The 12,249-nt window shown below is 40.7% G+C and overlaps 2 protein-coding genes and 1 pseudogene across 2 annotated transcripts in view; 2 read left to right on the top strand and 1 right to left on the bottom strand.

Moving 5' to 3' along the window:
* The window catches only part of LOC127191832 (olfactory receptor 2AG1-like), a 61,018-nt pseudogene that overhangs the window by 28,033 nt on the left and 20,736 nt on the right, over nt 1-12,249 (top strand).
* The window catches only part of LOC127191824 (olfactory receptor 2AG2-like), a 41,537-nt gene that overhangs the window by 28,033 nt on the left and 1,255 nt on the right, over nt 1-12,249 (top strand). The gene's annotated exons all lie outside the window — the stretch shown is intronic.
* LOC127191827 (olfactory receptor 2AG2-like) lies at nt 24-1,092 on the bottom strand. The gene has a single exon (XM_051149160.1). The coding sequence runs from the start codon at nt 972-974 to the stop codon at nt 24-26; it is 951 nt and encodes a 316-aa protein (XP_051005117.1). The 5' UTR covers nt 975-1,092.

Consider the following 12,249-nt stretch of genomic DNA (forward strand, 5'->3'; position numbering starts at 1 on the left):
GAGACGTTAGCTATGATCCCTTTCTAAATGGTGGAGTGCGCTGGCAGAATATGCCTCCCCAAGACTCTTCTAAAAGCCCCAATTACCTCCTTATTCCTCAGGCTGTAGATTAAAGGGTTCAGAGCTGGGGTGACAATTGTATAGAAGACAGAGATGATATTGTCTTGCTTAGGGCTGTGGAAGGAACTTGGCAGCACGTACATGAAAGTGGCACCCCCATAGAACATCCCAACCACGGTCAAGTGGGAGGAACAAGTGACAAGGGCCTTCTTCCGTCCTTCATTTGAGGACATGTGCAGCACAGTGAGCAGAATTAGTGAGTAGGAGGTAACAATTGCAGAAAGTGGGAGCAACAGGAATATCACGCCTGTCACATAAACCATCAGCTCATATTGAGATGTGTCAGAACAAGCCAACTTCAACAATGGAGGAACCTCACAGAGCAGATGTCTAATTTCCTGGGTCATGCAGAAAGGAAAGTGCGTTGTGTACACAGTGTGACCTAGTGCACTAAGTGATGCCAGGATCCACGATGTGGCCACCATGAGCCAGCAGACCTTTGGACTCATGAAGATCATGTAGTTTAGAGGGTGACAAATGGCCACATACCTGTCATAGGCCATAAATGCCAGAAGAAGGTCCTCTGCTCCACCCAATGTCATTGCCAAAAACAATTGAAGGGCACATCCCTCAAAGGATATGGTGTTGTCTCTGAGCAGAAAATCTACAACAGCCTTAGGAGTGACAACTGATGTGAAGAGGAGGTCAATGAGAGAGAGCTGTCTGAGTAGAAGGTACATGGGCATGTGGAGCCGGGCATCCACTGTGATGACCAGGAGCAGCAGTCCATTGCTGGCCACAGCCAACATATACAGGCCTGTGATTGTGGCACAGAGCAGTTCAGGAGAGCCACTGTCATCCAGAATCCCCACCAAGATGAAGCTACTTTCCAAGGTGGAGTTCCAGAGCTCCATTCTGAGTGGTCTTTTCTGTTGCCTAGAAATAGATGCATTCTCAGTAGAACCCTTTTGAAGGTAATTCAAGTCAGTCTGGACTTATCTTAAGACATTGTGGGATGGCCAACAAGAATATCATGCATCATCTTTTAATTTTATTAGCTAAGAATAATCTCTGGTTTCTGAATGTTTTCACTGAAATTTGGTAAACCCTAATTAAAATGGGTAGCAGCACATTGAGAACTCCAAAACACTGAGAACCTTTTTTAAAAAAAGAAGTTAGGTAAACTGTACAGAGACAAATATCTTTATAGGTAGATATAATCATGTCTGTCTTCATTTTAAACACACTGGGCACCGATTTAAATTCTTTTTCTTACTGAAGTCTGTGCATGATTACAATTCAGATTTTAAAGATTAATTAATAAAATATTTTCATTTTCTTCCTTTGACTAGAGTTCTGCCCACTCTTGTTTATCTAATTGATAGCTTTCTTGCCAAAGAAATCCTAGGTCCTTAGAACACATAATCTCTTGTGTTTTTCAAATGCTCCAGTCTCCTTTATTGACTACTTTATACCGTGTAGTAGTTAAAAGTAATTGTAAACTGTGTGAAGTGGTGGGCAAGTTAGATCTTAACTACAAATTTGTAAGAGGAGTACAGAAGGTATTTGCCTAACTGAAGGCAATGGTAGGATGTTTATTTAGGAGTGGATAAAAATAGTCAGATGACCTTCACAGAGGCATGGAAGATGTCTATATTTATAGCACGTGATAAATGGTGTGAGTCACAAAATTAAGACAAGGCAGGTAAGGCCCAAAGCCAAACTATTATGCAGGATTTAGAGAAAGATTAAGACTGTAGGTAATAGTCTGCGGTAGGAAGGACAGACTTATGCCAGATACTGAATTCATCTGATAGTTCCACTTGACGAAGTAGAGAAGGAAAGGTAATTAAATGTCTGTGTGTGTGTGCTTGCATGCATGTGCATGCCCATGTGCGTGTGTGTGTGTGCATGTGTGTGCTGTGTGACAGTATCTACACATTGTACTTTTTAGTAATGCATGTATTTCACAGTTGGGTTAAAAAAAAAGAATACATACTGGAAGAGAAATGGAAAATTCACCACCGGATGTATCTCTGCCAGGTGTACATATTCCTTCTGTGTTGTGTGTGTCTATAACAGTTATGTCAGATCATGACACTTAAATGAGAGAATGATAATTGAATGAATCATATGATCCAATTATTTTCCTTCACTCAGTCAAAATTTCCTACATTGTACCAGGAACTGCCCTTGATCCTAGAGCAACTGTAAAAAAAAAAAAAAAAAAAAAAAAAAAAAAAAAAAAAAAAAGAAAGAAAAGAAAAGAAAGAAAGAAAATGCATCACACAGAAATCTATATAATAAATCTTGATTATTGATAGTTAAATCAAACTATCAAATATGGAGAACATAAAAGAGAAGTTTTAGGAAAAGATTTCCTGAAGAAGCATCACATGAGGAGCTGGCTACTCATGAATAGAATCTGGCTAAGTCAAAGAGCCCAGTAGTACAAAAAAGATGGAAAAGCACCACGAAGGTCAGTGCATGTAAAAGCAGTACAACACGCCTGCCCCATACTCTTCCCATCTTGAACTGTAGAAGATGCCAGGCAGAGAAATGCCCTTTAGATGATATACCACATCATAGGGTCGACTATGTAAAAAAGACAGCTCTTAGCACAGAGACCTTGTGTAAAAGTCCTTTTCTAATCTAAAGAAAAAAAAAAAAAACACTTTAGGGCAGAGTTTCTGGCACATGTGTGACTTGAAAAACATTTTTGTATAGATTTTACATAAGATGTATGAATAGAGAAACAAAGAGAGGAAGAAATCTACCTTGTACATTCTTTTAGATCCTTGTGCCAAGGCATGAACAATATTTAAAGGAAAGAGGGAGAACAGGCTGTATTAAGGTGATAAAAGTAGAGTTCTAGCTCTTCCCTCTAAATCAAGGCTCAGGGCTTCCCTCCTGTCCTGACCATCGCCCCTTCATTCTGCAGGACATGCACCTGGAGCTAGTGAGGAAGACTCCATTCCTAGAAAATAGCTTTGCAGTATGGTGACTTCACACCAAGAGTTGTCAATGGAGGCCAAATCACTAGGGGACATTACTTTACTTCATAGAAATGAGCAGAAGAAATTAAGGAGACAGAGCTAAAGTTTTAGAAACATGTTTTCATAACTCTCTCCCCTGTGTATTTCATTTTAAAGGTTGTTTTCAAATGGTTTTTCTGAATTATGTTAAGTGTCAAGCAGATATGTAGGTAGAAAGAACTTTTTTTTTATTAATTTATTCTTGTTACATCTCAATGGTTATCCCATCCCTTGTATCCTTCCATTCTTCCCTCCCTCTCATTTTTCCCTTATTCCCCTCCCCTATGACTGTTCCTGAGGGGGATTACCTCCCGCTGTATATGCTCATAGGGTATCAAGTCTCTTCTTGGTAACCTGCTGTCCTTCCTCTGAGTGCCACCAGGTCTCCCCCTCCAGGGTACATGGTCAAATGTGAGGCACCAGAGTACATGAGAAAGTCATATCCTACTCTCCACTCAACTGTGGAGAATGTTCTGACCATTGGCAAGAAACTGTGGTACATATACACTATGGAATACTACTCAGCTATTAAAAATAAGGAATTCCCGAAATTTGTGGATAAATGGATTGAGCTAGAAATGATCATAATGAGTGAGTTAACCCAGAAGCAGAAAGACTCAAATGGTATATACTCACTTATATCTGCATACTAGCCCAAGGGGCATGTCCCACGAAAGCCTTCACTTACCAGAAACTGGGACAGAGGGGAGGACATCCTATTGGGACTCTAGATGAGAGAAGCTTGGGAGAATAGCAAAGTAGAAGGATCCAGAGGGTCCTAGAAACCTATAAGTAGAACATTATGATAGGCAGATTTGGGCCCAGGGGTCCCGCTCAAACTAAGGCACCAGCCAAGGACAATACAGGCGGTAAACTTTAAACCCCTACCCAGATCTAGCCAATGGTAGGCAGAAAGAACTTAAACGGACATTAGAGAGCCCCATTTGTGGTAATATTCATGTGAGGTTTGATTCATATGACAGGAGCTCAGGAAAATCCAAGTATATGGAAATGAAGTACTGAGCTTTACCAGCCACCCAGCAGCATAAATTCTAGCATCACAGCTTTACCTAGAAGGAGAAAATAATCACAACTGTCCCCAAACATTCAAGGTGGTCCCCGGTCTGTGGTGTCTAGAGTAAAGATAGAAAGACTGGGCTCTGGAGACTGAGGAATAAGAATCTCTATTAGGGGTGGGAGCTTTTGATGTTGCTTTGCAAAGCTTACAGCTCCTGCACATTACCTAAGTCAGAGGCAGAGCCCTTACCTCCAACGCTGGTAGGCACAGACGTTCAAGATGCTGAAAACAAAAGAGATTTTCTTTTCTGATGGAGCGCTCTTCAGAGCGTGCGTGGCTGACACTAAGCTCGGGGGTCAACTGGCCCTGCAGTCGCTGCTGTTGCCAGCCCTCACTGGGAGAGCAGGTGAGATTTAGAGCAAGAGCTTGGGAAGCAAGAGCTTGGAAATGTTCCTTCAGGATGCTTCCTTCTGAGATCCACAAGCAGACATTTATTCCGGAGGAATCGTGGTCATCACGCTTAGCTGGCTTCGAAATGCAAATAAAAAGTAATGGTTTCATTTAATTCCCAACTCAAAATAGTTGTCATTGAGACAGCAAACAACGGGTCTCAATTATTTTAGGCCATATTCTCAGGTTCTCACATCTCTCCTGTAGGTGTCTGTGGAATAAGAAAGGCACTGTAGGAATTTGAAAACAGAGGTATGGGTGGGACTGCTTAAAAAAGACCAGCAACTGCCTGGTTTCATCATCCCCGGGAAAAGAACAAACCCAAGCTTTGTCCTGTGGGAGGCTTGACAGTGTCGCCCTCCCAGACGTCATGACCTCCCCAGTAAATAGTGCTTGTGGAAACTGGATTTTAATGAATCCTCCAGGCATGCCATTTTTGTGCACATTATTTGTTACATTGGAAGTGGGGTCTGAGTTTCTCTGCCCAACACTGTCTTGCTCAAGAGTCCCTAACTACAGAGTTAGTACCACTGACCCAAACAGCAAGATCTCTGTACAGCTTCTTTCAAGTTACAAAGGATATCTATCCTGTGGCCCTGTGAGTGGTCTAATCTCCACCTTGCTCCTATGCCAAGTACATTACCTCATATCAGGGTTCCTTCTGTTTATCTTATGCATCAACATGGAATTACTTGACCTTACTACTCTGCTCAGTCCTATGCTTCTCCTCTCTCCTGCATGCACTCAGGTGGTCATGTGCTTGCAATTCGTGGCTTCAGGGCTCAGATACTCTAGAACAGAGTTCTAGAGTAACACACAGAAACCACTTACATCAATGAAAGTAAAAGGGATAAGGAGGGCACTCCATATTTTGGTTCCTGCCTTTCAAGGTCAGCCAGAACCCCAGGAACAATGCATTTCCTCTGATAAATTGCTTTCCCTCTTCATCAGAGCAGACTCAGAGTCTCCAGAGATTAGACACCAACCAGTATAATCCTACAGAAGGGAAGTTACTAGGGAACACAGAATAAGTGTGATACAGCACAAAAGTTATAATTGTATGGGGGTCTATACTATTGTTAAACAGGCATGTGAGGGATCTATAATTTGCCAAAGGGAAAAGTGCACACACATGTGTTAGGGTTAGGGTTAGGGTTTCCTGAATAGAGATTCTTTCAAGATAGTCCAGTGGACTTAATAAAAATGACTTTATAAAGTTAAAGAAAAACTAAAATATTTACTGACAATAATGGACCACCTCTGATGGTAGATAGAGCTTTCCCTTCTCAGCTGCTAATGTAAGTTATCTTAGAGTAAGTCATAACTGTCTCCCTCCCGTGTTGCTTAGGATTAAACTAGCTCTAAGAAGGGATATGATATGACTTCTTATATCATAATGGGTTCACAGACATTCACAGCGTGCAAACCAAGAACAGTTTCTCAAAATTTCTAGTTCATCCTTTTGACTGAATACTAATAAGAAGCTGGGAAGGGAACACATTGGAACTGACCTGGGAGGGTTCCCTTCTGGTATGAACCACTGAAACTTCAGTTCAGAAAGCTGGAGGAAGTGAAACACACTCCACTCACATGAAGAAACCTACTGTAAAAAGTGCCCAGGAAAATGGACAATCTTGCCACAAGAGTCTTTTAAAAATCAAAATTAAGAAAGAATTGTCTTTAATCTGTTTGTTATTTTAAAAAATAATGAAAAACTTGTTGGTTAATGTAACTAAAATATCCCTCTTGTGTTAACTGTTCAGCTTAATGCATGTGTAATTGTATACTGTAGAAACTTAACATGACAAATGTATCTTTTTCCCTATTGAAATTAAATTGAGAAAGAACCTGACAATATCTTGTTACTTAAAGGATCTAATATTGGGAGGGTTCACTTTGCTTTTACTATGTTGGTAGAAACAAGAGAGGGAGATCTGGATACTAGGGTGGAATGTGTTAAATCATAGTGCATGTGCTCAATGGTTGTTATGTTTGTGTGTCAGGACACTGCCTGGCTCATGTAATATAATATTCTCAGGATAGAACACTGAAAGAAATAAACTGCATGCTAGCTTCAGTACAGAATAAGAACATGTCGGGAATTAAGACTGGTCAGAGCCTACAGACCCTGTTTCTGGATGTATCGGCAGGCCCACCCAAATCTCCTCACTGCTCCTCAGGTCTTACATGACAGGGGGTAGATTCCCTGTCACAATATGAAATCATGAAGTTTGTACCCACAGCCTAAGTGTTTCAACCAACAGAGGGGAAAATAGCAGTTGCTCTGTACTCAGTGTCTCCCAAACTGACGTATGGTGACATTGTGGACAGGAGAACATTTATGCAATCCTACAACCCAAGAGGGACCTATGCACCGGTTCACTACCCTTTACCCTGGCCTTCATTTCTCCTCTTCTTAGCAAAGCTAATTCCAGAGTTACCAGGCCAGTTATTTTGTCCCTTGATGTCAACATTGACTCTTTAGGAGGCTCTAAGGGAGTCACCCCAAACTTTATAAATCTAGAAACCAAATAGCTTCAAAATTCTAATTGACTATATTCTGATGGTCAACAGTAACCAAGAATGTAAAATTAATATATTCCCTTAAAAGGGAATCTATCATGGTAGATGATGTTGCACCTTTACTCCACATGTGCTGATTGGTGTTTTTATTATTATCAATGTTGTTATTGTTTTGTTTTGTCCAAGTGACACAAGGTATGGTCATCTGGGAGGAAAGATGGTGTGGTTTGAATAAGAATGACTCTGAAAGACTCATGTTTGAATTCTTAGTGCCTAGTTGGCAGAGCAGTTTTAGGAAGGATTAAGAGATGTGGCATTATTGGAGGGGGTATGTCATTGGAGACCGGCTTTGTGGTTTCAAACAACTTCCATCATTCCCTGTCTGTCTGCCCATCTGTTCACCCTCCTGCTTTCCTGTCTGTTCATCTGTCTGTCTTTTCTTTCCTTTAAAAATTTTTTTATTTATTATATATACAGTGTTCTGCCTGCATGTACACCTGCACACCAGAAGAAGGCATTAGATCACATTATAGATGGTTATGAGCCACCATGTGGTTGCTGGGAATTGAACTCAGGACCTCTGGAAGAGCAGTCAGTTCTCTTAACCTCTGAGCCATCTCTCCAGCCCATCTTTCCATGGCTGAGTCCCTAGATGTAAGCTCTCAACTACAGGTCCTGCCTGCTGCCATGATTCCTACCTGTGGTAGTGTGAATGAAAATACTCCCCATAGGCTCATAGGGAGTGACATGATTTGAAAGGATTAGGTCATGTGGCCTTGTTGGAGTAGGTGTGGCTTTAATGAAGGAAGCATGTCATTGGAGGTGGGCTTTGAAGTTTCCGAAGCTCAAGTCAGGCCCATGTCACTCTTTCTTCCTGCTGCTTGCTGATCTATCTGTAGAATTCTCATTTCATTCTTCAGCAGCGTATCTGTCTGCATGCCACCATGCTTTCTGCCATGACAATAATAGACTAAACCTCGTAAGTGTAAGGCAGCCGCAGTTAGAGTTGGTGGTGGGGATTGGTCTTGTGCACCATGTATTTAGATGCTGATTTCTGTGCCCTACAATCAGGATCAGGTTGCTGTCTAGACATGGGCCTTGTCATGGTTACTGAAGAATCTCCGGTATCAATGTTGTGTAAGAATGCTCCCCAATTATCTTTGGTTGTTAATAAAATGCTTTACAGATAATGACTGGGCAGAGAAGATAGGAAGGCTGGACTTCCTATCCAAGCAAGGGGTGGACAGGGAGATAAAGAGGAAGAAGAAAGAGGAGAGAGGGAGAGAAGGCATCTTTAAGAAAGAGAGTACACCAGAGCACCCAAAGAGAGACTGAGATGACAAGTAACAAGCACAGGACTCAGAAGTAGCTATACTAGCATAATTACGTTATAATAGATGAATATCTGCCCAGTTATAGTACATAAAGCTTATAGAATAAATCTAATAAGACTTTGTGTCAATATTTGAGATCAAGAGCCAGTATTAGAAAAGGACTCTATGAATACCATAATTTAACAAGTTTTCATGCTCATAGTATTTCTTCTCAGCAATAGAAACCCTAATTAAGACACAGCCATATTATTTCTGGACTCTAGCTCCAGATTAAATGTTTTATTTTATAAGCTAACTAGGTCAGCCCCTCCTCCCAAGTATCAGAAGCCAAATTAAGAGGCTTATGTATAGGTCCCATGCAGTGGCCATCAGATGAAATCAGTTTACTGTGTAACTCTCTGGATGATAATCTTTTAACAGTTTTCACTCTCTACATTTCTGGCTCCAAATAAGTTCAGCTGTCCTTTCTTCACATATTTTCCAACACAGGCTTAATTTTTCCTGCCACTAGTACCTTTGAAATTCAAGGTGAAAGAACTTCAAGTACCAAGCGTGGAATGTTTGCAGCACAAACACCCAGCCGTTCTCTGCTGAAATCAGCCTCAGTTGTCCTTATTCTGCACATCAGGGCTTTGTTTCTGTTTCTGCTTCGCAGCACCTCCAGTGACTGTTTCTTCCTCATTCTGCAACTCTCAAGAACAGAGTTCTTCGTTCTAAAGTTGGCTTGCAACTCCTTCTCCTTGTGATTCCTGCTGATCGGCAACTCCGCTGTCATTTCTTCTTGTCACTATTCATTGATGACAGTTCAGCTGTGCACAGATAGTATAGCTGATCAGCAACTCCGCTGTCATTTCTTCTTGTCACTATTCATTGATGACAGTTCAGCTGTGCACAGATAGTATAGCTGATCAGCACCTCCGCTGCCATTTCTTCTTGTCACTATTCATTGATGACAGTTCAGCTGTGCACAGATAGTATAGCTGATCAGCAACTCCGCTGTCATTTCTTCTTGTCACTATTCATTGATGACAGTTCAGCTGTGCACAGATAGTATAGCTGATCAGCAACTCCGCTGTCATTTCTTCTTGTCACTATTCATTGATGACAGTTCAGCTGTCCACAGATCGTATAGCTGTATAGCTTTGTTTCATCAACATTTTAAGACATTTCTTCCTTTTCCCATTATTGTCAGTAAAGTGTGTTTACATAACTGGTAACCTATCTTTGATCTCTGGGAGTATTTAAAATATTTTAATTAATGTAGACCCTGTAGTATTGTGGGATTTTTTTCCTTCATGTCGAATGCTTAGAATATTAAGCTCTCTTCAACCATCATCTATGGGACCAAGACAGGAGTACAAGTAGAAACTGCTCTGGGTTTCCAGAGATTGAGGAGAGAAGAACTTCCATGTATAGACTGTATATGGAGCAGCCTTTAGGAAGAGAGAATGGTCTGGCCTACAAGGGGTATAGTGTGGAAATCAGCATCACCCCAAAAAACCTTGGGAAACACTCTATGTTTGAGGCCATCGAGTCAAACAAGCTAGCAACCTGAGCTACTCCATTCTTAGTATTTCATTAAGGTTAAACAGAAATGTAGGCTACTTGGGCTGTAGTGCCAGTGTTGTGTATCAATAACCTCATCATTTAAAAAGATAAAAATTTGGATATTGTATGCAAAGGAGAAAAACTTACAATCTTAGAGCTCATTATTGACAGAAGACCTCATGAGAAACAAGCTAGAAAACACACCCAAGAGTATTCATTAACTCACGATTTTCTAGACCAACATTTCCATTTCAGTTGGGATATGAGTCCCTCTGAAGCTATGCATAGGATAAAGGAGAAAAGAGGCCATGGGGTCAGAAGACAAAGCAGCTTGCTCCCACAAAAGTCCCTGGCTTACTCCTACCCTTAGGGATGGTTAGGTAGAGAACATCAGGGACTTTTGAGCATCTTCTTGAATTTCAACTTGCTTCATGGAGCTTTGATCCATGTTTCTAGATGGCAGCAGAACTAGACAAACCTGAGCACCAGGACTCGGAAACAGTTTGAAAACTCACATGAGGCTAGAGGCGCTCCATTTATGCAACTGTCAAATGGAACTTGTTTCTACTAATTCTCAAGTGCGAGATCAGGAAAGCCATTTCCTTGGTCTATAGGATACTACCTAAGTTGGTTAACTACCTGGCCGCTCCCACCTCCATCTTCACAGTACATCTGTAGATGAGAGGAAGGAATAAAATAGCACGACACTTAACGTACTTTGCCAATTTAGCAAAGTTTAATGCAATTAAATACCACAGGGGAAAAACTACATCTGTCTTCTCCACTTGTAATACAACATTCTCAGTCATTAAGAAGCCTCATTGGAGCTGGAGTGGTTAGATACTTAGGCAACCAAGGTAAGGAATTTGTATCTGTTTAAATAAAACATGTAACCTCTATGCATTTTGAGTAAAAAAAAATCAGTGTAAGCAAAGAGAAAGAATTTAAATGACAATGTCAGCCAGGTTCCCTAGTTCTTTGAATCCACGACCCTTTCAGTTTCTCTGTTTCTGACATTTTGACAATTAAGAGCATGGCTTGGGCCTAAGTACCTGCTTCCCTGTTGGAATCGCAATACCTTTAAGCCCTGTATATGTCCCTGGCTTCAGATAATATCTATCAGATAGATGATTTGTGCTCTCAAGCTACCAGCTGAACTAGGACACGTGTTTCACGTTCTCATACATTTTAACTGTTACCGTACTAATACCCCCCACTGAAGCCAGTGGAGACTAATGTAACGTTAATATACATGACATGGCTGAGCAGTTTGTACAAGGATGCCTCACTTTCATATCTTCGCCTTCGCATTGCATTGCCTTCATCTGTCCATTTTGGTGACACGCAACACAGTCTCCTGTTAATCTTACTTTCTTGTCCCCGTTGGCATCCCCATGGCTTTTGGAAGTATGCATCAATGGCAGCTTATGAGAAAGAAAGCCCTCCTCCCTATCTCTGAGCCCGTTCTACCTAGTGCGATGATCTGTACTTGTCGCAGGAAGAACAAACATGAGGGTATTTGGATAGGATTGCTGGGGATAATTACAACACAGAATATCTGTTCTTTGGTTCCTTTTTCATCATTTCTCCCAGATACAATCGGAGTCATTGTTTTATCTTTTTGTTTCTTCCCAGGCACACATTATACATCAATCTGCTTAAAACAGATATGTTCACATCGATTTTATAGTTTTAACTCTAAAATAAACACTTTCTCAAACGCAATACTGCTTAGTATCAGACATATTCTCTTTAGAATCTTGGTGAATGTAGGGCTGGGAAACAGAGGTCACTAATATGAAAAATCTGTACTATTTCAATGGAATTTTCTTGAAAAAAAAATGTGGACTCCTGAAATGTAGAAAATGAGCTGGACAGTTTGGTATATCTCTAAAATTCCATTATTTAAGAGTTTGAGTCAGGAGGTCCATAGATTGTGGCTGTACTACACAGAAAGACATTGTAAAACATGTACAAAACAATAACAACAAAAAATATGAACAAAGCAAAAGCACCAGAAGTAATTTATTGAAATCATGCCTTTGTACCAATTGGAAATTCACACTTGAATGTCTATGCAGGAAACTTACTGGGATATCTAAGCTGTTAGCCAAACACTTACACTAAATTGCATGCACCACTGAGTTTTACTCCTGACAGAGTAGTAGTTCATCTTTCTTAAAAGATTGTTCTGCAATGTCATGAGTAATATTTCCATCAGACAACCTACTAATGTTTAGCTTTTGCTCACATTAGATGGGTATACTATCAAAGTAGGATT

The sequence above is a fragment of the Acomys russatus genome, chromosome 7, assembly GCF_903995435.1.
Source record: "Acomys russatus chromosome 7, mAcoRus1.1, whole genome shotgun sequence".
Lineage (NCBI taxonomy): Eukaryota > Metazoa > Chordata > Mammalia > Rodentia > Muridae > Acomys > Acomys russatus.

What these genes read in the sequence shown, in the direction of transcription:
- LOC127191827 (XM_051149160.1), bottom strand. Translation starts at nt 974, where the DNA reads ATGGAGCTCTGGAACTCCACCTTGGAAAGTAGCTTCATCTTGGTGGGG.